The following is a 24,844-nucleotide window of genomic DNA, read 5'->3' as shown; positions in this document are numbered from 1 at the left end:
TTCATCCACATAGCCATCTTCCCTTTCTCTTTTCTCTTCTATCTGTAATTTTTTTTAACCGTCTCCGACCCTCCACCCCCGAGATTGTCAGCTCCTTGAGGACGGTGATCATATCTGCTAATTCTATTACAGTCATCAAGTAAATAATAGTGTTGTGCACTCATTAGGCACTCAATAAACTGAGTGACCTGACATCAAAAGGATGACCTGAACACACTGGCCACACCCTGCCTCACTTTTTAATGGTATTTGTTAAGGGCTTACACTGTGCCAAACACTATTCTAAACCCTGGGGTAGGTACAAGTTAGTCACGTTGGACCCAGTCCCTGTCCCACATGGGGTTCACAGTCTAAGTAGGAGGGAGATCAGGTATTTAATCCCCATTTTGCTGATGAGTGAACTGAGGCACAGAGAAGTTAAAGGACTCATCCAAGGTCACACGGCTACTAATTGCCAGAGCCTGGATTAGAACCTAGATCTTCTGATTTACAGCCCTTGTTCTTTTCAGTAGACCACTCCCCTTCTTGCTAACCTTTCCCAGAGGCCCCAGAGAGGCCACCACAGTGCAGATGGAAAGGCGGCAGGATAAAAATAATAATAATGAGGATATTTTTAAGGGCTTAGTATATGCCAAGTACAGTGTTGAGCACTGAGATAGACACCAGAGAATCAGGTCCCACATGGGGTTCCCATTCTAACGAGGCTGGAGAACAGGTATTAAATCCCCATTTTGCAGATGAGGGAACTGAGGCACAGAGGAAGTGAAGTGACTTGCCCAGGGCCACACAGCAGGTATGTGGCAGAGCCGGGATTAGAACTCAGATTCTCTACTTCCAGGCACGTGCTCTAACCAGTAGGACACACTGTGAGGGGGAGGAGAACAGAAGCAGCGTGGCTCAGTGGAAAAAGCCTGGGTTTGAGAGTCAGAAGTTGTGGGTTCGAATCCTGGATCCGCCACTTGTCAGCTGTGTGACTTTGGGCAAGTCACTTAACTTCTCTTTGCCTCAGTTCCCTCATCTATAAAATGGGGATTAAGACTGTGAGCCCCAAGTGGGGCAACCTGATTGCCTTTTATCTACCCCAGAGCTTAGAACAGTGCTTGGCACGTGTTAAACACTTAACAATTACCATCATTATTATTATATTATTATTATACATGCTTCCAAGCCCACTCAGACAGACGGTCTGTGCCAGGAAGCTAGGCCGTGGCCCTGCTGCTGACTTGCTTCCACAAGTCAGTCAATCAATCAATCAGTGGTATTTATTGAGCACTTACTACATGCCGAGTACTGTTCTAAATGCTTGGGAGAGTACAAAAGAATCAGCAGGCACATTCCTTGCCCATAACGAGTTTACTTCTCCTTTAGAGGAGGAGACTGACATTGCTATTAATAAATAATGTGGAACATATAATTTAAAGATACGTGCGTGAGTGCTGTGGAGGGTGGAGCAAATAACAAATGTCCAAAAGTCAAAGATCCAAGCGCATAGACAACACGGAAGGGAGAGTGAGCTGGGAAAAGAGGTCTCATTCGGAGAAGAAGTCTTGGAGGAGATGTGACATTAAATCCAATCCAGTGTTCCCAAGTTAACCACGTCCAGCCAGAGTCTCCAAACTTCCTCTCTTTCCTCTACTCGCTGGAGAGGAAACAAGACAAAGAACACCATGGTGACCAAGGAGCAGGTGGAATTTGCTCAGATGGTGAATTTTTTTCAAACTGCCCCACAAATTGCCTTTTTTAGACACAATAGAGAAACAGCCTAGTGGATAGAAGTCCGGGGCCTGGGCGTCAAAAGGACATGGGTCCTAAGCCCAGCACTGTGACTCGTCTGCTGCGTGATCTTGGGCAAGTCACTTAATTGTGCCTCAGTTACCTCATCTGTAAAATAAGGATTAAGACCATGAGCCCCATGCGGAACATGGACCGTATCAATCAATCAATCATATTTATTGAGCGCTTACTGTGTGCATATGCCATCTGATTAACTTGTCGCTACCCCAGTGCTTAGTATCATGCCTGGCACATAGTAAGCATTTAACAAATACCATAAAAAAGTAATAGAATCGGAAAGCTAATAAAAACACAACTCAAGAGGAAAGCTTTCTTCCATTCAGCTCTACGCAGGAAGGTCTGGGCATTTGGCGGCAAAGTGTGACCCATTATTTGGCTCTGCTTTATCTTCAGATAGCACAGTTAGCTTAAAATATCCCTGAACGACACGCTGACCTCATTAAATCACATTCCGCACAAACCAAGATATCGGGCACAATTCCATTCCAAACAACGGGAAATTCAACGAAACAATTAAGTAAATTTCAGTTTATTTCAAAATATAGCAAAAAAAATCAATCTTTTTGAAATGCCAAAGGAAAATATTGATTTACCAACTTCTGAGGGGTTATTATTAACAACAAAGAATACCAAAACAGAAAAACCAAAAAGAGTTTAAATATGTATCAACTTGAGGTCAACTCAATATTTTTATTTGGTTATTTAAAACATGAACATGATGCTATAGTATGAACTCCCAACTTTGACCTATTTAAGATAGTTTCTTTAGGTGGGAATGTCCTAATCTAACCACCCCCCCCCACACACCATTTAAATATAGTATAATAAATATTTTCTGTTTGAGTATATACTCCTGATGAGCAGGTAAAACATCTCCTGCTCCTGTTGCACTTTCCCCAATGCTTAGTACAGTTCCCTGCACCCAAATAGATGCTCAATAAATGCCTACTGCTACCTGAAAAAAAAGTAATTATAAAGATGACTGTTGATAGTTGCATTATATACATATCTGCAATTAATTTTAACATCTATCTCTCCCTCTAAATGGGAAGATCCTTGTAGTTAGGCAACATGTCTACCAACTCTGCTATACTGTACTCTCCCATGTGTTTAATACAGTGTTCTTCACATAGTAAGTGCTCAATAAATGTGATTATTGCTTAATTGATTGGACCACAAGGCGTAGTGGATAGAGCACAGCTCTTGGGAGTCAGAAGGTCATGGGTTCAAATTTTGCCTCCACCACTTGTCTGCCGTGTGACCTAGGGAAAGTCACTTCACTTCTCTGGGCCTCAGTTACCTCACCTATAAAATGGGGATTGAGACCAGGAGCCCTACATGGGACATTCATTCATTCATTCATTCATTAAATCATGTTTATTGAGCGCTTAGTATGTGCAAAGCACTCAGCGTGGCTTAGTGGAAAGAGCACGGGCTTGGGAGTCTGAGGTTGTGGGCTCTAATCTCTGCTCTGCCACTTATCAGCTGTGTGACTTTGGGCAAGTCACTTAACTGCTCTGTGCCTCCGTTACATCATCTGTAAAATGGGGATGAAGACTGTGAGCCCCACGTCGGACAACCTGATTACCTTGTTTCTACCCCAGTGCTTAGAACAGTGCTGGGCACATAATAAGCGCTTAACAATTACCACAATTATTATTATTATTAATGCTTGGGAGATTACAATATAACAACAAACAGACACATTCCTGCCCACAACAAACTCACAGTCTGGAGAAGGAGACGAGCACTGATATAAATAAATAAATAGATGAATGAATGAATAAATAGATAAATAAATTACAGATATATACACTTGTGTTGTGGGGATGGGAGGGAGGACGAATGAAGGAGCAAGTAAGAGCGGCACAGAAGGGAATGGGAGAAGAGGAGAGGAGCACTTATCCTATCCTGCTTTGATTATTGGATTGGATAGAGAAGCAGCATGGCTCACTAGAAAGAGCCCGGGCTTTGGAGTCAGAGGTCATGGATTCGAATCCCGGCTCCGCCACATGTCTGCTGTGTGACCTTGGGCAAGTCACTTAACTTCTCTGAGCCTCAGTTCCCTCATCTGGAAAATGGGGATTAAGACTGGGAGCCCCACGTGGGACAACCTGATGACCTTGTATCCCCACAGCGCTTAGAACACTGCTTTGCACAGAGTAAGCGCTTAACAAATGGAATCATTATTATTATAATAATAAGGACGATTGAATGAATGAATGAATGAATGAATGCGAAGGGGGAAATGCCCGCGACCGGCAGGGGGCGCGGCGGCGCGCCTCCTCGGGCTGCCACGTGATCTGTCCTGGCGGGCGCTCTCTGGTCCTCCCCCTCCCTCCCCGCCCCTCCGGCTGCCATGGCAACGGCGTCTAGGCAACGTCTCCCGGGAGCGGCGGGGCGCGCGCGGGCGGCGGGGAGCGGAGGGAGGGAGCGGCCGTCCGGCCGGCCATCCATCCATCCATCCATCCATCCGTCCGTCCGTCCGTCCATCCGTCCGGCCGGCCGGCCGCCGCCCCGCGTCACCCGAGTGGGAGGCCGCGCTGCCCGCCCCGGGGCGCCCGGACACGGTGAGTGCCCCCCCACCCCCACCCCGCCCCTGTCGCGACCCCACACGGTCCCGCCTGAGGCCACGAGTTCCTGGTCGCCACGGCGGGAACCCCTCCCTCGCACCCCCTCCCCCTCCTCGGGTCCGGGCGGGACGGGACGGATGACCGCCCTGGTTAGGGCAGGGAGCCAAGCTAAGGGGGCAGTCCTTCATCCACCCTTCCTTCCATCCATCCATCCATCCATCCATCCCTTCATTCAATCATCCTTATTGAGTGCTTACTGTGTGCAGATCACTGGACTAAGCGCTTGGGAAGTACAAGTCGGCAGCAGATAGAGATGGCCCCTACCCAACAACAGGCATCCATCCATCCATCCATCCATCCATCCATCCATCCATCCCTTCATTCAATCATCCTTATTGAGTGCTTACTGTGTGCAGAGCACTAGACTAAGCGCTTGGGAAGTACAAGTCGGCAGCAGAGATGGCCCCCACCCAACAACGGGCATCCTTCCATCCATCCCTTCATTCAATCATCCTTATTGAGTGCTTACTGTGTGCAGATCACTGGACTAAGCGCTTGGGAAGTACAAGTCGGCAGCAGATAGAGATGGCCCCTACCCAATAACAGGCATCCATCCATCCATCCATCCCTTCACTCAATTGTCCTTAATGAGTGCTTACTGTGTGGAGAGCATTGGACTAAGCGCTTGGGAAGTACAAGTCGGCAGCAGATAGAGATGGCCCCTACCCAATAACGGGCATCCATCCATCCATCCATCCATTCAGTCATCTTTATTGAGCACTTACTGTGTGCAGAGCACTGGACTAAGAGCTTGGGAAGGACAAGTCAGCAACAGATAGAGACGGTCCCTACCCAACAACAGGCATCCATCCATCCATTCATCCATCTATCCATCCATCCATCCACCCATTCATTCATTCAATGTCTTTATTGAGCACTTAATGTGTGCAGAGCACTGTACTAAGTGCTTGGGAAGTACAAGCCAGCAACATATAGAGGCGGTCTCTACCCAACAACAGGCATCCTTTCATCCATCCATCCATCCATCCATCCATCCATCCATCCATCCATCCATTCATTCATTCCTTCATTCAGTCGTCTTTATTGAGTGCTTACTGTGTGCAGAGCACTGTACTAACCACTTGGGAATACAAGTCGGCAACAGATAGGGACAGTTCCTACCCAACAACGGGCATCCATCCATCCATCCATCCATCCATCCATCCATCCATCCATCCATTCAGTCGTCTTTATTGTGCACTTACTGTGTGCAGAGCAGTGGACTAAGCGTCTGGGAAGTACAAGTCGGCAACAGATAGAGGCTGTCCCTATCCAACAATGGGCATCCTTCCAACCATTCATCCATTCAGTTGTCTTTATTGAGCACTTAATGTGTGCAGAGCACTGTACTAAGCGCTTGGGAAGAACAAGTCGGCAACAGAGACGATCCTTACCCAACAATGGGCATCCATCCATCCATCCGTCCATCCATTCATCCATTTAGTTGTCTTTATTGAGTGCTTAATGTGTGCAGAGCACTGTACTAAACGCTTGGGAAGTACAAGTCGGCAACAGAGACAGTCCCTACCAAACAATGGGCATCCATCCATCCATCCATCCATCCATCCATCCATCCAACCATATTTATTAATAAGGATAAGGATGGTATTTGTTAAGTGCTTACTATGTGCCAAGCACTGTTCTAAGCACTGGGGTAATAATAATAATAATAATGAAGTGAAGTGATTTGCCCAAGGTCCCACAGGGAAGCATCATGGATTATTGGAAAGAGCACAGGCTTGGGAGTCAGAGGACATGGGTTCTAATTCCAACTCTGCTGCTTGTCTGCTGTGTGACCTTGGGCAATCCACTTAACTTCTCTGTGCATCAGTTACTTCATCTGTAAAATGGGGATTAAAATTGCAAGTCCCCATGGGGTAACCTGATTACCTCGTATCTGCCCCAGCGCTTTGAACAGTACTGAGCACATAGTAAGCATTTAACAAATGCCATAATCATTATTATTATTATTAAGCGGAAGAGGCAGGATTAGAACCCTCTGCCTTCTCACTCCCAGGCTTTATTCACTGCTGTAGGGCCAAGGGAGGGGTGAAAAAGGGGAGCAGTTCCGGCTCCACCAATTGTCAGCTGCGTGACTTTGGGCAAGTCACTTAACTTCTCTGTGCCTCAGTTACCTCATCTGTAAAAATGGGGATTAAGACTGTGAGAGCCCCGTGGGACAACCTGATCCCCTTGTAACCTCCCCAGTGCTTAGAACAGTGCTTTGCACATAGTAAGCGCTTAATAAATGCCATCAAAAAAAAGGTACAAGGGTGACGCAGAAGGGAATGGGAGAAGAGGAAATGAATGATTAGAGGGACAGGGCAATTGCAACCACTGCTAATCCTGACATGTGTTAAGTTCATCATGATATGTGTGAGGTTCTCTGTGCCCTCCCTTCAATTCCTGCTCAAGGTTGTGTTAATGATTTATCCAGAGGCAACTATGAAAAAGTGTTTGAGGCAGGGGTAGATGCCTCCAAGGTGTTTCAAAGTTCAGCCTATCTGGAAGGTAAATAGTGGGTTAGTATTCATTCACCAAATCAAACCCCCAGATCTGGAAACTTAGGTCTGTCTGGGGCTTGAAGGAATTTTAAGGAATTTGGCATTTCCACATTCATGATTAGCTGTCTAGATTCATTGTGTGCCTTCTACCCAAAAGGTTAACTTCTTTAAAGACTGCAGAATGAAAAATGAAGACATTCAAAGTTAAAGAGACTTCTCAAAACTCGCTCGCCTCTAAGGATTAATAAGGTTGAAAACCTTCATCTGTTTAGCCTTTTGGCTCAGTGGAAAGAGCCCGGGCTTGGGAGTCAGAGGTCATGGGTTCTAATCCTGACTCCGCCACTTGTCAGCTGTGTGACTTTGGGCAAGTCACTTAATTTCTCTGTGCCTCAGTAGCCTCATCTGTAAAATGGGGATTAAGACTGTGAGCCCCACGTGGGACTACCTGATCACCTTGTATCCCCTCCAGCACTTAGAACAGTGCTTCACACATAGTAAGTGCTAAAACAAATACCATTAAAAAAAAAAGAGCCGAAAGAGAGCCGGCTGCTGCATAGGAGCCTAAAGCACCAGGATAGTTTTCCTTTCTGAAGACCCTAAATGACTTTATCATCATCAATCGTATTTATTGAGCACTTACTATGTGCAGAGCACTGTACTAAGCGCTTGGGAAGTACAAATTGGAAAGTTATTATATCAAGTTATTATCAAGTTTTTATAATGGTCAGGACTCATTGGAGAATTCAGAAGGATCTCAAAATAGTGCTTGGAAATCATTGTTGTGAGAGAGATTTGAGCAATGCTCACAGAAGAGAAATTGAGTAATAAAGTGATGCATTCCCCACCAAATTGAGTTGTTCCACTGGAAAACTTGTTTGATTTTTCAATATTGGTAATGCCTGTTTTACTTTTATGACTGATGTTGATTGAGTGATTATAGCTAGTCAGAGAAAGAAGAGCATGCCTGGCGTTTTGATGATGCTATGATAAGAAAACAGCAACAGCCTACTGGAATGTATTGGGGAATTTTTCCTTTATAGCCTTAAAATTTATTTCTGCAAAATCATTCTCCAGGCTCAAGACAGTTATCAAATGATGCATTTTCTCCCCTTGCATTAGGAGTGAACGTGAAACAACCACTTCGCTCTCCTAGTGACTTCAACTTGTAATGTCCAAACTGTATAAATTTATTAAAATGATGATTTCTGGGATATAAATGGAACAAACACTGAAGAATAGGCACACACTCTTTCCTTGGCACATAGGAAAATGTGTTTAAACACGTGGATGTATAATGTGTTTCGAATCTTTGTTGGCTATTCCTCCCAGCGTCTCCGAATTCAGAATTTAGCTCATATTAAAATAAACTGTTTGCTGTTTCCATCTGTTCACCATATTGCATCACCTTTCAGCTACCATCATAAAAAATTTCCAGCGGAACATGTCCTTCGGCACTGTTGAATTTCTCTCTTTAGTGTTTCCATTTACACCTCTGTAACATCTGACCTGTGCCAAATCCATTCTTTTATTTTTCTGGTTCTCAGCCACCTATAAAGCCAACAAAATGTTATCTCTAGTCAAACTGTCTCCCCCAACATGTGCTGTGGAATTTCTAGATATGAGACAAGAAACCCACAAGGAGCTGTTTGGAAGTAGGCACCTTTAGCGTGTTCAATAATGAAAGGCCTGATTTTCCCATTTTTACCCAGACCAGATTCTTCCGTCATGTAACCTGGACTGAAATTAAGAACTGAACGGAAGTACCGTAAAGCCTGAGAAAGAACCTGTTTCCTTTTCTGTTTTTTTATAATGGTATTTGTTAAGTACAGTGCCAGATGCTGTACTAAGCGCTGGGCTAGATGAAAGCTAATCAGGTTGGTCACAGCCCATGTCCCATATGGGGCTCACAGTTTTAATCCCCATTTTACAGATGAGGCAAGTGAGGCCCAGAGAAGTGAAGTGACTTGCCCAGGGTCACACAGCAGACAACCAACTTGTACTTCCCAAGCGCTTAGTACAGTGCTCTGCACACAGTAAGCGCTCAATAAATACGATTGAATGAATGAATGAATGTGGCAGAGCCAGGATTAGAACCCAGATCCTTCTGACTCCCAGGCTCAGGCTCTAGCCACTAGGCCATGCTGCTTCTGTAATAATAATTATAAAAATAATAATAATGATAATAACGATGGCATTTGTTAAGCACATAACTGTGTGTCAAGCACTGTTCTAAGCTCTGGGGTAAATATGAGATTATCAGGTTGGACAGAGTCCCTGTCCCTCATGAGGCTCACGGTCTTAATCCCCATTTTGCAGATGAGGGAACTGAGGTCCAGAGAAGTGAAGTGACTTGCCCAAGGTCACACAGCAGACAAGTGGCGGAGCCAGGATTAGAACCCAGGTCCTTCTGAATCCCAGGCCCGTGCCCTACCCACTAAGCCATACTGTTTTGGTGGACTGCTCTGTCTCATCAAAGAATACTTTGTGGGAGGTCACTTCTTTTTTTGGATAAGCCAGTGGCAAAGCGACTGTGCTGTTGTGGCTTCCAGAGAAAAGACTGTGTGTTTATGTGGGAGAGAATGCGTGGGGCTTGCTTTCACATCATGGAATTCATCAAATTGCTGAACCGGGAAGATGCGTCATTCAGGCACTCCCCATGTTTTTGTTTATCGCCCCGGTTTTCCTTCTCTTATCGTTTTAATTACCCACGGAGGAGTCGAGGATCCCTCCGACTCCAACCCGCGCGGGGATTTTTTTCGCTGTGTCAGCAGAATCCAAATGGCAGCTCATCAGGCAGGTGACTCTGATCGGAGAAATGCGCCCCGGCCTTCCCGCCCACTCCTTCTGCCTCGCATCCGCTCAGAGCTCAGTGCCATCTGCCACCAAAAAATGTCAGGTGCGAAATGGGGCCGGGGCCCGATGGGAGATTAAGGCGCAAGAGTTTGGAGTCAAAGAGACTTACTCTGTTGTGATGTACTCTCTCGCGCGCTTAGTACAGTGCTCTGCCTGGGCCTTCCAGTCCCACTTCATACCGTCTTGCATCAGCTCGGAGCTTAATACGATCTGCCAGCGAAAACGTCAGGTGCGAAACATGTCAGGGGCTTGATGGGAGACGAAGCCAAAATAATAATAATTGTGGTATTTGTTAAGCGCTTACTGTGTGCCAGGCACTGTACTAAGCTCTAGGGTGAATACAGGCAAATCGGGTTGGACACAGTCCCTGTCCCCCATGGGGCTTCCAGTCTCGATCCCCGTTTTACAGATGAGATAACTGAGGCCCAGAGAAGCGAAGTAATAATAATCATAATGATGGTATTTGTTAAGCACTTACTATGTACCAAGCACTGTTCTAATTGCTGGGGTAGATACAAGGTAATCAGGTTGTCCCATGTGGGGCTCACAGTCTTAATCCCCATTTTACAGATGAGGGAACTGATGCACAAAGAAGTTAAGTGACCCAAAGTCGCACAGCTGACAGTGGCAGAGCCGGGATTAGAACCCACGGCCTCTGACGCCCAAGCCCGTGCTCTTTCCACTAAGCCACGCTGCTTCTTCCCAATCAATCAATCAATCAATCGTATTTATTGAGCACTTACTGTGTGCAGAGCACTGTACTAAGCGCTTGGGAAGTACAAGTTGGCAACATATAGAGACAGTCCCTACCCAACAGTGGGCTCACAGTCTAAAAGGGGGAGACAGAGAACAAAACCAAACATACAGATGAGGTAACTGAAGCACAGAGAAGTCAAATGACTAGCCCAAAGTCACACAGCACAGTATTTGTTATGTTTGAGAAGCAGCGTGGCTCAGTGGAAGGAGCACGGGCTTTGGAGTCAGAGGTCACAGGTTCAATTCCCAGCTCCACCAATTGTCAGCTGTGTGACTTTGGGCAAGTCACTTAACTTCTCTGGGCCTCAGTGACCTCATCTGTAAAATAGGGATTAAGACTGTGAGCCCCCCGTGGGACAACCTGATCACCTTGTAACCTCCCTAGTGCTTAGAACAGTGCTTTGCACATAGTAAGTGCTTAATAAATGCCATTATTATTATTATTATTGAGTGCGGCGGGGTCGGCTACACCAACCTGCTCACGTTTAAGCGCCGACCCAAAGTCAACGGGGAAAGGTCTCCCATCTGAGCAATGCGGGCCAGCATTTACTTCCTTCCTACCCTCAGCATTTATGCACATCCAGTGACTGTTTTATTTGGAGATGCAATTTCTTATTCTGCTTCCTCATCTCAATTCACTTGAATGACTTCCTGTTATGCCGTCCTTCGCCCACTCTTGCTAAGTAACTCTTGTCGGTCTGTCTCCCAGTCAGTCAATCAATCGTATTTATTGAGCGCTTACTGTGTGCAAGGTAATAATAATAATGGTATCTGTTAAGTGCTTACTACGCGCAAAGCACAGTTCTAAGTGCTGGGGAGGATGCAAGGTAATCAGGTTGTCCCACGTGGGGCTCACAGCCTTAATCCTCATTTTACAGATGAGGTAACTGAGGCACGGAGAATAATAATAATAATAATGATGGCATTTATTAAGCGCTTACTATGTGCAGAGTGCCTATGTGCCTTCCTTCCTCTCCCCCTCGTCCCCCTCTCCATTCCCCCATCTTACCTCCTTCCCTTCCCCGCAGCACCTGTATAGATGTATATATGTTTGTACATATTTATTACTCTATTTATTTATTTTACTTGTACATATCTATTCTATTTATTTTATTTTGTTAGTATGTTTGGTTTTGTTTTCTGTCTCCCCCTTTTAGACTGTGAGCCCACTGTTGGGTAGGGACTGTCTCTATATGTTGCCAATTTGTACTTCCCAAGCGCTTAGTACAGTGCTCTGCACATAGTAAGCGCTCAATAAATACGATTGATGATGATTGATGATGATGCAGAGCACTGTTCTAAGCGCTGGGGGGATACAAGGTGATCAGGTTGTCCCACGGGGGGCAACCCCCATTTTACAGATGAGGTAACTGAGGCCCAGAGAAGTTAAGTGACTTGCCCAAAGTCACACAGCCGACAAGCGGTGGAGCCGGGATTTGAACCCATGATCTCTGACTCCCAAGCCCGTGCTCTTTTCACTGAGCCACGCTGCTTCGTACTAAGCGCTCGGGAGAGTTCAAACACTATACGACAGATACAAGTTAATTAGGTTGGACCCAGTCCTTGTCCCGTATAGGGCTCACAGTCTTAATTCCCATTTTGCAGATGAAGTCACTGAGGCCCAGAGGTGAAGTGACTTGCCTAAGGTCACTCAGCAGACAAGTGGCAGAGACAGGATTAGAACCCAGGACATCTGATTCCCAGGCCCACGCTTTTTCCACTAGGCCGTGCTCCTTCCCATCCTGAGGGGAAGGTGGAGGGTGGAGATATTTTGTTAAATGCTTATTATAAACCAAGCACTGTCTCAGAATTGGGGTAGATACAAGATAATCAGATTGGACACAGTTCCTGTCCCCCATGGGAGGGAGAACAGATATGGAATCCTCACTTTACAGATGAGGAAACAGGCACAGAGAAGTGAGGTGACTTACCCAAGATCACACAGCAGGCAAGTGGCAGAACCGGGATTAGAACCCAGGACCTCTGACTCCGAGGCCCGAGCTCTTTCCGTGAGGGGAAGCCACTCCCCAGTTGAGTGAAACAGGAGAACAAGCAAGTTTTCCATGCATGAATGTGTACCTGTCTCCAGAATGTAGTCTATTCCCAGGCCGTTTTGCAGTAAAGCTTTAATTGTAGCCAACCTAATTTAGTCATTTCTTGATTTCCCTTGATTGTTTCCCACAGACTTAAATGAACTCAGCTCTCCATCCCCATTGGATCCTTTGCTCTATATTCTTCCTCTCGTGTATGTCTGTTGGTAAAATAAAGTTTTTTTTGTCGTGTTTTTTTTGTGTGTGTTTTTCTCCTCAAGTTGACCCAATGCGCTGGCTCAGCCTTAGAAAGCCGAAATATGTTCGCCAAGAAGTTTAGACATAATAAGCTCTATCTTCCATATGTTCTGCATAGATCAGCATGAGAAAGTTAGTCCATTATGCTCCGATATTTATTTACATTAACCATGTTCTCTATTTTTGGGTGGTCCATCTTCTGTGTCCCATAAATATCATTTGTTAGTAATGTTAACCGTAATGTTAGAGAACCATCAACCTTCAGACCATGCCTTACTGTGTATTCCTGTTCTTAAAAAAAGTAACGTGAAATTACGAATTCACATTGGTGTTTGGGTAGAGAAAGAATAGGGAAGCAGCTTGGTCTAGTGGATAGAGTCAGGCCTGGAAATTAGATGGGCCTGGTTTCTAATCCTGGCTCTGCCACTTGTCTGCTGTGTGACCTTGGGCTAGTCATTTCACTTCCTTATGCCTCAGTTTCCTCAACTCTAAAACGGGGACTCCCTCCTACATTCATTCATTCATTCAATCGCATTTATTGAGCGCTTACTGTGTGCAGAGCACTGTACTAACCGCTTGGGAAGTACAAATTAGCAACATACAGAGACGGCCCCTATCCAACAGTGGGCTCACAATCTAGAAGGGGGAGACAGAGAACAAAACAAAATGTATTAACAAAATAAAATAAATAGACTAAATATGTACAAGTAAAATAAATAGCGTAATAAATTCATTCAATCGTATTTATTGAGCGCTTACTGTGTGCAGAGCACTGTACTAAGCGCTTGGGATGTACAAGTTGGCACTCACTTATTGATTCATTCAATCTACACTGCGAGCCTCATTCAAAACAGGGACTGTAGCTGACCTAACTGATCTGTATCTATTCCAGTGCTTAAAACAGTGTTTGACACATGGTAAGTGCTTAACAAATACCATAAAAAAATAAAGAAACGTTCAATCATTTTGAACATATGGCCTAATGGAGAGAGCACATGCCTGGGGGTCAGAGACCTGGGTTCTAATCTTGGCTCCGCCACCAACCCACTGTCTGGCCTTGGGAAAATCACTTACTTTTTCTGTGCCTCAATTTCCCCAACTGTTAAATGGGGGTTATATTACTGGTTCTCTCTCCCACTTAGACTGGGAACCCCCTGTAGGGCCGAGTTCCATCTGCTTACAATGTGTCTACTCCAGCGCTTAATGTAGCACTCGGCACATAGTAATCGGCACATAATAATAATAATAATGATGGCATTTATTAAGTGCTTACTCTAAGCAAAGCACTATTCTAAGCGCTGGAGAGGTTACAAGGTGATCAGGTTGTCCCACGGGGGGCTCACAGTCTTAATCCCCATTTTACAGATGAGGTAACTGAGGCCCAGAGAAGTTAAGTGACTTGCCCAAAGTCACACAGCTGACAATTGGCGGAGCTGGGGTTTGAACCCATGACCTCTGACTCCAAAGCCCATGCTCCTTCCACTGAGCCATGCTGCTTCTCGAACATAACAAATACTACGATTGTTATTACATTTTTGAGAATTGGGGAATTATAAATCAAATCTTGTGGAGAAGGATGACAAATCCATCATTTTAATCAGAAATAATTTTGTATTTACGGTACAACCGAAAATAAACCGTGGTTCATTTTGATCGGCATGTATCATTTTGTAAGCAATCAACATTAATATAGAAAAATGGTAATCGGCAACCCAAAAAGCTGTTTTCTTGATTTAGCTTTGATTTTGGGGAGGTAGAAAGATGTAGTGTTCAAAAGAAGATGGAAAGAGTATAATTATAAATCTTAATAAAGGTTAGGCTGTAAACTCAAGTTATAATACCCAGGTGTCAGAGAATCACAATGATTTGGATTTCTTCAGTATTTAATAAGTGTTTCTAATTAACCGATTGCTATGTTCCTGGAAATCTTTGGGGAGAGAGAAAGAAGTGAACGGGTTGAAGCCACCAAAAGAACCTTTTTATCACTGAAAATGGTCACCGTAACTCAAAAATAGATTCAGTATTTTTGGGAGACAACAGGGGAAAACTCAGAGTGCACGCTTCCTTTCCAGTGAAAGCCTAATCAAATGGACATTTTTTATGAATATTAATTTATGCTGATACCTCAATCGTTTCCATACTGTATTTTTCTCCCTTTGGTGCTTTGCTCTGTCACACTGTAAAGTGCAAAATTTCTCTCAAAATGCAAGTGAAAAATTTGTGGGCTTTAGGATTGGTCTAATTAGCAGAATGTGACACTTCACTTTGCAGTATCTCTGTTGAAGTCATTTCAGTGGCAAATATCAACTTCTAAATAATTTAATGTCTATTTTTCCAACAGATGTGAATTATTAAAAAGAAAATGGCCCATCGGAGCACTGCTCTTCCTTCCCTTGTCACGGAGGAAAGGTATAATGTGTAAATCATGAATATTTCCTAGTCTTGGATGCATTTTTTTTTTAGCAGAGTTTCTGTTCTTCCCCTCCTTTGAAGGGCAGGGGGGAGTTGTCAGTCAGTAGACTGTATTGAGCGTTAACTTTGCACAGAACACTGAATTAAGTATATGGGAGAGTACAATGTAACACACATTCCCCAGCCATGATGAGCATATAGTCTAGAAGGGGAGACGTATGTTAATGTAATAAATTATAGATATGTATTCGATCAATATTTATTGAGTGCTTACTGTGTGTAGAGTACTGTACTGAGCACTTGGGAGAGTACAATGCAACAATAAACACACACAGTCCCTAGCCACAGCAACCTTACAGCCTCGAGACTGTTGCCAACTTGTACTTCCCAAGCACTTAGTACAGTGCTCTGCACACAGTAAGTGCTCAATGAATACAATTGAATGAATGAATGAATGAATGAATGAAAGAGCCAGGATTAAAACCCACGTCCTCTGATTCCCAGGCACCGTGCTCTTTCCATTAGTCACGCTGCTTCTCTGCCAACCCTGTTGTTTTTTACTCTCTCATGCACTTAGTAGAGTGCTCTGCACCAGGTCAGCGCTTAATAAATACAGTTGATTGATCGATCGATCGATTGATTGATTAAGGAATCCTGAGAAGCAACAAGGCCTAGTGGAAAGAGCCCAAGCCTGGGCTCCCCCTTCTAGACTGTGAGCCCACTGTTGGGTAGGGACCGTCTCTATATGTTGCCAACTTGTACTTCCCAAGCGCTTAGTACAGTGCTCTGCACACAGTAAGCGCTCAATAAATACGATTGATTGATTGATTGATTGATTGATTGAGATGGGAGACAGACATCAGTACAAATAAAGAAATTACAGATAGGTACATATAAGCTCTGTGGGGCCGGGAGAGGGGAAGGACATGTCAAGGCGCTGACCGTGAGCATGTGGGCTGCTTGCAGGAGGGCATCTGACCCCAGCTGGCTGCAGTCAGTCAATTATTGAGTGCTTACTGGGTGCAGAGCGCTGTACTGAGCGCTTGGGAGAGTGCACTACAATAGACACATTCCCTGCCCTCAAAGAATTTACAGTCTCGAGGGGATGCTCGGGTCAGAGGTGGCCTAGCTGGGGTCTGGCGCTGGGGTGGGGTGGCCCCTCATGCTCCTGCCGTGGCATTTCAGGGTTGGACGGTCGGGCCCACGGGATCCCCGCAAGGTTGGTTGGGCTCGGCCTCACCTTTCAATGCCCTGTTCACCGAGGGGCAGGAATGTGCTTCTGTCCATAGGCGAGTCAGAACTATGCCACGGCACAGCCAGTCTCTGTCACTGAGCCCGTACTCGTCCGCGAGCCTGGTGGAGCTGTTGGAAGACAGGATCCTCTTCCACGAGAAAACCACGGCGGCCCTGGTGGAGCACGCCTTTCGTATCAAAGAGGACATCGTCGCCAGTTTGCAGAAAATGCAGAACAAAGGCGGAGGGGACCGGTTGGCCAGGCTGTTCTTGGAAGAGCACATCAGAAACATCACCGCCATCGTGAAGCAACTGAACCGCGATATCGAGGTGAGCTGGCACCGTTTCAGGGATCGGGGGTGCCCTTGTGGCTCGATGGAAAGAGCCCGGGCTTGGGAGTCAGAGGTCCTGGGTTCAAATCCCGGCTTGCCAATTGTCAGCTGTGTGACTTTGGGCAAGTCACTTCACTTCTCTGTGCCTCAGTTCCCTCATCTGTAAAATGGGGATTAAAACTGTGAGCCCCCCGTGGGGCAACCTGATCACCTTGTATCCACCCCAGCGCTTAGAACAGTGCTTTGCACATAGTAAGTGCTTAACAAATGTCATTATTATTATTATTATTATTATTATTATTATTATTATTATTATCATTGATGCCATCTGGTCCAGTCCCTGGCCTCTCGGAGGGGACTGTCCTAAACCATCCAAGCCGACCGTGGCAATGACCGTGGCCCGTTCCAGCCTGAAAAATTGCGAGGGAAGTGGACTTTCCACAATTACCCCAGGAAAGTTTACCCTGGGGTTAAGAGCCCCAGCCTGCCGAAAGTTGTTTTGAATGTCTGACTCGCTGGCTAAGGTCTATCCATTCCTCTTTGGAATGGCCAATTTGCCTACTCCTTCATAGATCTGAGCACAAATAAGTCAGTCTTCCAGCTTCTCACCAACTCCTTTAAAGAAACAGCATGGCCTAATGGATAGAGCCCAGGCTTGGGAGTCAGAAGGTCATGGGTTCTAATCCCAGCCCCACCACGAGTCTGCTAGGTAGGCAAGTCACTTCACTTCTCTGGGTCTTGGTTCCCTCATCTGTAAAATGGGGATTAAGAATGTGAGCCCTATGTGAGATTGGGACTTCGCTCAACCCGATTATCTTGTATCTACCCCAGCACTTAGAACAGTACCTGGAACATAGTAAGCACTTCACAGATACCATCATTATTATTAAACTTTTCATCTTTTCACATACAGCCCCTTGTGGGACAGGAATTTTGTCCGACCCGATTAACTTGTACATACCCCAGGGCTTAGAAGAGTGCTTGATTCATAGTAAGTGCATAACAAATACAATAATAATAATAATAATAATATGGTTCAGCCATTTCTGTTGTTCTTCTCTGAAGCCTCTCTAACTCCTCTGCCTCCCTCTTAAAACATGAAGTGCCAAACCAGTCCCAGCAAAACATTGACATCTTCTATTTTCATAGAACTGTTTTCCAAAATCATAGGCTGAAAGCCCCAGTGTAATGTTTAAGTCCCCATGTGTTATTGTCAAAAAATAGCTGCATAATTACATGGCGCAGATGGATTTTCAAAATAGATGTTTTAAATATAGAACTTAGGCCTATCACACTTCTAATACTTTCCAAAATAAAACCTCACTTCTTTTTGAGAGATTTGAATTCCATGCGGCAGTTCTAATAATTATAATTACACATGCTCATACATATGTATTTTTGAAAACTCTGGGAAAAACCAGCATATCATCACTATTGCTCAGAGGATAGTCTTGTGTCAGATTTCAGTATCGCAGCTGCCCAGTCGGTTCTGCCATTGCATGAGCTATGGATGGATGGAATGTGATGGTAGAATTAAGGAATACTCATGATATAAAGCACATCTCTCTGGACAGAACCCAGAACAGTGTTGGATGAAAGTCATGTATTCATGCACAGCCTTGGATGAGGTGAATACTAAATCATAAGTTTTCCTAAACAGGATTCCTCAAGAAAGCAGGCATGATAGGAGAACTGACTGTACTGGACCAGGTTACTACTAACCAAGCGCTTTGTACAGTGCTCTGCACACAGTAAGCGCTTAATAAATACGACTGAATGAAATGAATGAATTAAATATGGATGGATGAATGAATGAATAATCTAAACTCCTTTCAGCACATGTTTGGTTTTTGGTAAAACTATATGTTATTGTGGAACTTTGAAAAGTGTACCTTCCCCTTGAAAGTTGTTGAAGCAGTAATAATAATAATTATTAAGCATTTACTATGTGCCAGACATTGTCCTAAGCACTGGGGTTGTCAGGTTGGACCCAGCCCCTGTTCCGCATGGGGCTCACAATCTCAATCCCCATTTTACACATGAGCTACCTGAGGCACAGAGAAGTTAAGTGACTTGCCCAAGGTCACACTTGCCCTCTTTCAAGTCAACATCCTAAGGGGGTTCAACCCCTTAAATCCACCTATCAATCAATCAATGGCATTTATTGAGCGCCTACTATGTGCTGTACCAAGCACTTGGGAGAGTGCACTACAATAGGATAGGTTGTTAGGTAGACACCATCCCGTCCCAAAAGGAGTTTATAGGCTAGAGGGGGAGACAGACATTTAAATAAATTACAGATGGTTAAGCAGCGTAAGTGCTGCGGGGGTGGAGTGAAAATTGAATTGCTTAATTGAAAGAAACCATTCCCTTCCAAAACTGCCCTGGAAGCTATCATGAGAAGCAGCATGGCTTAGTGGTTAAAGCAAGGGCCTGGTTGTTGGACCAAGCCTGAATAATAATAATAATAATAATAATAATAATAATAATAATAATAATAATAATTGTGGTATTTGGTAAGTGCTTACTATGTGCCAAGCACTGTTCTAAGCGTTGGGGTAGAAACAGGGTAATCAGGTTGTCCCACTTGGGGCTCACAGTCTTAATCCCCATTTTACAAATGAGGTAAATGAGGCACAGAGGAGCTAAGTGGCTTGTCCAAGGTCACACAACAGACAAGTGACGGAGGGGGGATTAGAATCCCCGTCCTCCAACTCCCAAGACCGGGCTCTTTCCATTAAGCCATGCTGCTTCTCATTGCTGAATGTCTGCCGTATGATCATGGCTAAGTCATTTCACTTCTCTCGGCCTCAGTTATCTCATCTGTAAAATGGGGATAAAGAGTGTGAGCCCCACATGGCACAGGGACTGTGTCCAACCTGATTAGCTTGTATCTACCCCAGCGCTTAAAATAGTGCTTGACACCTAATAAGTGCTTAATAAGTACTATTATTATTATTTTTTCCATCATAGTAAGTGCTTAATAAGTGCTATTATTATTATTTTTTTTTCCATCAGTAGTCACTTTTCCTAGGCATGAACCAGGAGTAGCCCCAACAACAACACTGAAAGACTGGAAGCTCCTTGTGGGCAGGAATCATTGATTGGTTGATTGATTGATAGGTAGAAGGGGTTGAATCCCTAGGATGTTGACTTGAATCAGGGGACTAGCTCTGCTGGAGATCCAAGAGCTCCCGGTTTACAGCTGCCAATCAATCAATCAGTGGTATTTATTGAGTGTTTAGTGTGTGCAGAGCACTGTACTGAGCGCTTGGGAGAGTACAACACAACAGAGTTGGTAGACCTCAATGAGCTTACAGTCTAGAGGGGAGACAGACATTAATAAAAATGAATACATTATGGATGTGGACATAAGTGCTGTAGGGATGAATTAAGTGTGCAAATCCAAGTGTGATGAAGAAGGGAGGAAATGAGCACCTGTTGCTCACCCATCACAGTGACAGTCTCCTAAAATTATTGTTGCCCCTCCCACCAGCTTTTTGCTCCCCAAAGCGCCGGCCTCTGTCCAGGTGTTGAATGGATGGCACAGGGGAGCCCTTAAATGACCCCCTGATGAGCCCCTTTGGCCGGCAGAGTGTTAGAGCAGCTCCAGATTGCATGATGAGACCACTAGCCATGATCCATCCATCAATCATTGGGATTTATTGAGTGCTTACTGAGTGCAGAGCACTGGACTAAGTGCCTGGGAGAGGAGACTAGAAAGTTCCTTGCTCCCAAGGAGCTTATGGTCTAGAGGAATGATTCATTCATTCGGTCATATTTATTGAGCACTTAGTGTGTGCAAAGCACTGTACTAAGTGCTTGGGAGAGTGCAATCGAACAATAAACAGACACATCCCCTGCCCGCAACGAGCTTACCGTCTAGAGTGATGATGGTGATCTGGTGGTGGTTGTGATGATGGTGACCTGATGTTACCTAGGGAGGGGGACCATTTTTTATACCCTTTGCAGACCAGGGACTCTTTCTTAAATAGAAAAATTGAGTCACAAATGGAATTTCAGAACCTGTCCTTCTCCCATTTTGTATTTGACTTGGATGAAGCCATTGCGCTGCAGATTAAAATCCTTCCTATAATGATACATTTAGCTTTGATGGTAAAAAGCAAGCCTGGGGATCAATAGTACCTGAAACAGAAGCTTCCTGTCTGAAGCTGCCCAGGTCAGCAGCGTTAAACCTTCTGCTTCTCAGTGCACAAAGGCCTGTCTCAGTAGTGCAACCGTAGCGTGCTATTTAAAATCCTCCCTGAGACTCCATCATATAATAGCCCTAAAAGCCAAAGACCAGAAATCTGTGAAAGCTAAAGCGACGGCAAACTCACAGTAACCTGAGAGCTCCGACAGTGATCTGACTAGGGGCATCTCAAATGTTCCCCACCGGATGGGGCCTGATGCCACCCAAATGGTGCTTGGTTTGGGCACTCGGCACATCTGTAATTAGGTTATGTTGTGCAGATAAAAAACACAACTCTTCACATGACACACACGCATCACACAGAATCTGGTTATGCGTCTCCTTTAGGTGGATCTCCAGCTGAAGTAGTGATTGGCTGCTGCCTGGAGACATGTCTTCCTGCTGATAGCCTCCGATTTTTTTTTTTAATGGTACTTATCATTCAAATGTTTTTATTGAGTGCTTACTGCGTGCAGAGCATTATACTAAGTGCTCAAATTTGTGAAGTGCTTACTACGTGCCAGGCACTGTACTAAGCACTGGGGTAGATAAGGGAACTGAGGCCCAGAGAAGTTAAGTGACTTGACCAAGGTCACTCAGCAGGCAAATAATAATAATAATAATAATGATGGTATTGGTTAAGCGCTTACTATGTGCAAAGCAGTGTTTAAGCACTGGGGGGGATACAAGGTGATCAGGTTGTCCCACATGGGGCTCACAGTCTAAATCCCCATTTTACAGATGAGGTAACTGAGGCACAGAGAAGTGAAGTGACTTACCCAAAGTCACACAGCTGACAAGCAGCGGAGGCGGGATTAGAACCCATAACCTCTGACTCCCGAGCCTGGGCTCTTTCCACTGAGCCATGCTGCTTCTGGCCGGAATATTTGAGGGTGGTTTTGGCGTGTGGCTGGTGAGGGCCAAGGCCTGAGGAATGAACACACACACACACACACACACACACACACACACACACACACACACACACACACATGTCCATCAGTGAAGCCTCCTTGAAGGACAGTTATATAGAGTATTCACGCCTTGACCGATGTGACACCACATCCTGTTTCCTCCAGACGGACCCATGTGGTGGGAAGTTTTCTTTAATTCTTCAGTAGCGTTCTAACCAGAACCCAAAATGATCAGACGGTAACTTCCAGCACCGCGGAGCCAGCCAAAGCCCCTCACGCACCCACCCGGACCCCTGGTCACTCTGCCCAGAATAGTGCCAGGGATCACCCCAAGGGTGTTGAGTTTTTAGCCAAGACCCAAGTCAATCAGCCAATCAATCAGTAGTAGAGAGCACTGTACCAAGTGCTAGGGAAAGTACGACATGACAAGGTTGGTTGACACATTCCCTGCCCACAAGGAGCTTGCAGTCTAGGATGAGAGCTAGACATTAAAATAAATTACAGATATGGCCATTAGGCCTGGCACGAATGAAGCCTGCTGGATGTGTAAGCATCGGCTTTTGTTCATTTGCGGTAGCCGGGAATTGTCAGGACTGGAGTCATCCATACCGAGGGCCCCTGTCCGGAGCAGACTAGACTGAAGGATGGTTTGTTCTGATTTGTTAGCATCTTTGAAGGGGCTGGGGGCTGGCGTTCATTGCTGTGGGGAGAGCACCTGAAAAGAGGGCTAAAAGTCAACAGCAGAAGGAGTGGGAAATGGAGAAAGCCACCCCAAGTCACCCAGGACATGGGTTCTAATCCCAGCTATGCCACTTTTCTGCTGTGCGACCTTGGGCAAGCCACTTATCTTTTCTTTGCCTCAGTTACCTCATCTGTAAAATGAGGATTAAGACCGTGAGCCCCAAGGGGGACAGGGACTGTGTCCAACCTGATTACCTTGTATGTACCCCAGCGTTTAGAACAGTGATTTGACATTTAGTAAGTGCTTAACAAATACCATAATTATAATTATTATTATTATTATCAACAGTCCACTGGTCCTCCCCGCCTAAACTTCTCATCATCATCATCATCAATCGTATTTACTGAGCACTTACTGTGTGCAGAGCACTGTACTTAGCGCTTGGGAAGTACAAGTTGGCAACATATAGAGACGGTCCCTACCCAACAGTGGGCTTACAGTCTAGAAGGGGGAGACAGAGAACAAAACCAAACATCCTAACAAAATAAAATAAATAGAATAGATATGTACAAGTAAAATAAATAAATAGAGTAATAAATATGTACAAACATATTTACAGGTGCTGTGGGGAAGGGAAGGACTCCACTTCTCCACTTCTCCACTTCTCTCAGGCTTTCCTTGGTGCCAAATACTTACTGCAGAATTTGAGTTTGAGGCATACTCGGAATCAGTTTGGGTATGTTTCAGGAGCTTGTTTCTGAAGATATCAGAGGATTTGGGACCTTATTAAGTTTTTCTCTCCCATAGAGGAGTTTTTGGCCTAGCAGATCAGGATCTGTCCCTCAAGTGTGGGCTGCCTTTTCTCGGTAATTATTGCTAGCTTTCCTTTTTTAGTGGGCGATAGTGTAAATATGTCATAGAAAAATGAAGTGACCTGCCCAAGGTTGCACATATGTCATTGTGGAGCAGAAGTGGCTGGCTTCCCAAGGTATGTAGCCACTAATCTATCTACTTCTGTTTCTCAAAACTGCTTTGTAAATTCTGAGCACTTAGACTCATTGTTAGGTCTCTGTCCATGGGAGTCTGTTGTCTGGTTTCTTAAGAATTTCCTTCCAAGGTATAAACTCTTCAGCTCTTCTTTTAGACACATGTCATTTAACCTGGTTTTGATTCCAAATTGTAGATAATGATTGGTGATACTCTTAAGGTAGACCCTTACCCACAATGGTCAGTTTTTCTATAATGCAAAGTGCTATTTCTGAATAATAATGATTGTGGTATTCAGGGCTAACCATATGCTGAGCACTGGGCTAGGTATAAGGTTATGTGCATATAGCTATAATTCTATTTGTTCTGACGATTTTAACGCCTGTCTACATGTTTTGTTTTGTTGTCTGCCTCCCCCTTCTAGACTGTGAGCCTGTTGTTGGGTGGGGACCGTCTCTATATGTTGCCGACTTGTACTTTCCAAGCACTTAGTACAGTGCTCTGCACACAGTAAGCGCTCAATAAATACGATTGAATGAATGGATGAATGAATGAATGAATAAGGTTAGGATATCAGACTTAGCCTGGGGCTCATAATTAATCTTATCACTCATTTTACAGATGAGGAAACAGAGGCCCAGAAAGGTTGTGACCACCCAAAGTAACACAGTAGGTCAGGGGCAGAGCTGGGACTAGAATCCAGCTCTTCAGATTCCTAAGTCTCAAACTGTCTCTACTAGGCCAAGCCACCTGCCAAGGTTGTTGTTCATGACAACTCATGTTGTAGCTCCCGGCATATAAAGGGGTGGGCTTTGTGGGTGCATAGTGTAGCCAAGACAGTGGATTCCACATTGGCCCATTCAGTGCCTGTCTTTCTGTCTGTCTATCTGTCTGTCTCTCTCTCTCTCTCACACACACACACACACATTTGTCCATCAGTGAAGCCTCCTTGAAGGACAGCTATGTAGAATATTTACACCTTGAGCAACACATTTCTTCTGACACCACATCTTATTGCTTCTAGACAGACGCGTATGGTGGGAAGAGTTTTCCCTAATTCTACAATAGTGTTCTCACCAGAACCCGTAATGAAAACATGCTTTATCAGCGGTATGTTCAGTGGCTTCCTGTTCATTGAAGAACACAGCTTTTATTCCTCCTGAGTTAGGTTGGATGTTACGGTGTTTCATACAGTCCAGCAGTGGTATTTATTGAGTGCTTACTGTGGTGATGATAGTTATGGTATTTGTTAAGTACTTACTCT

The 24,844-nt window shown here is 44.8% G+C and overlaps 1 protein-coding gene across 3 annotated transcripts in view; it reads left to right on the top strand.

Annotated features, from left to right (window-relative positions):
* Positions 1–4,290: 4,290 nt before the first annotated feature.
* The window catches only part of FAM81A (family with sequence similarity 81 member A), a 49,593-nt gene continuing 29,039 nt past the window's right edge, over positions 4,291–24,844 (top strand). The window contains exons 1-3 of one of the 3 annotated variants that reach the window (XM_038750529.1): positions 4,291–4,364; positions 15,170–15,237; positions 16,530–16,803. In XM_038750529.1, coding sequence (XP_038606457.1) covers positions 15,191–15,237; positions 16,530–16,803 — 321 coding nt within the window. In that variant the 5' untranslated portion in view covers positions 4,291–4,364; positions 15,170–15,190. Of the gene's footprint in view, positions 4,365–9,767; positions 9,828–15,169; positions 15,238–16,509; positions 16,804–24,844 lie in introns of those variants that run through there. The other 2 variants (XM_038750530.1, XM_038750531.1) reach the window with 2 other exon arrangements.

The sequence above is a fragment of the Tachyglossus aculeatus genome, chromosome 8 (genome assembly GCF_015852505.1).
Source record: "Tachyglossus aculeatus isolate mTacAcu1 chromosome 8, mTacAcu1.pri, whole genome shotgun sequence".
Lineage (NCBI taxonomy): Eukaryota > Metazoa > Chordata > Mammalia > Monotremata > Tachyglossidae > Tachyglossus > Tachyglossus aculeatus.
Note: the sequence above shows the minus strand (reverse complement) of the source record. Positions and strands in the feature narration are given on the sequence as shown.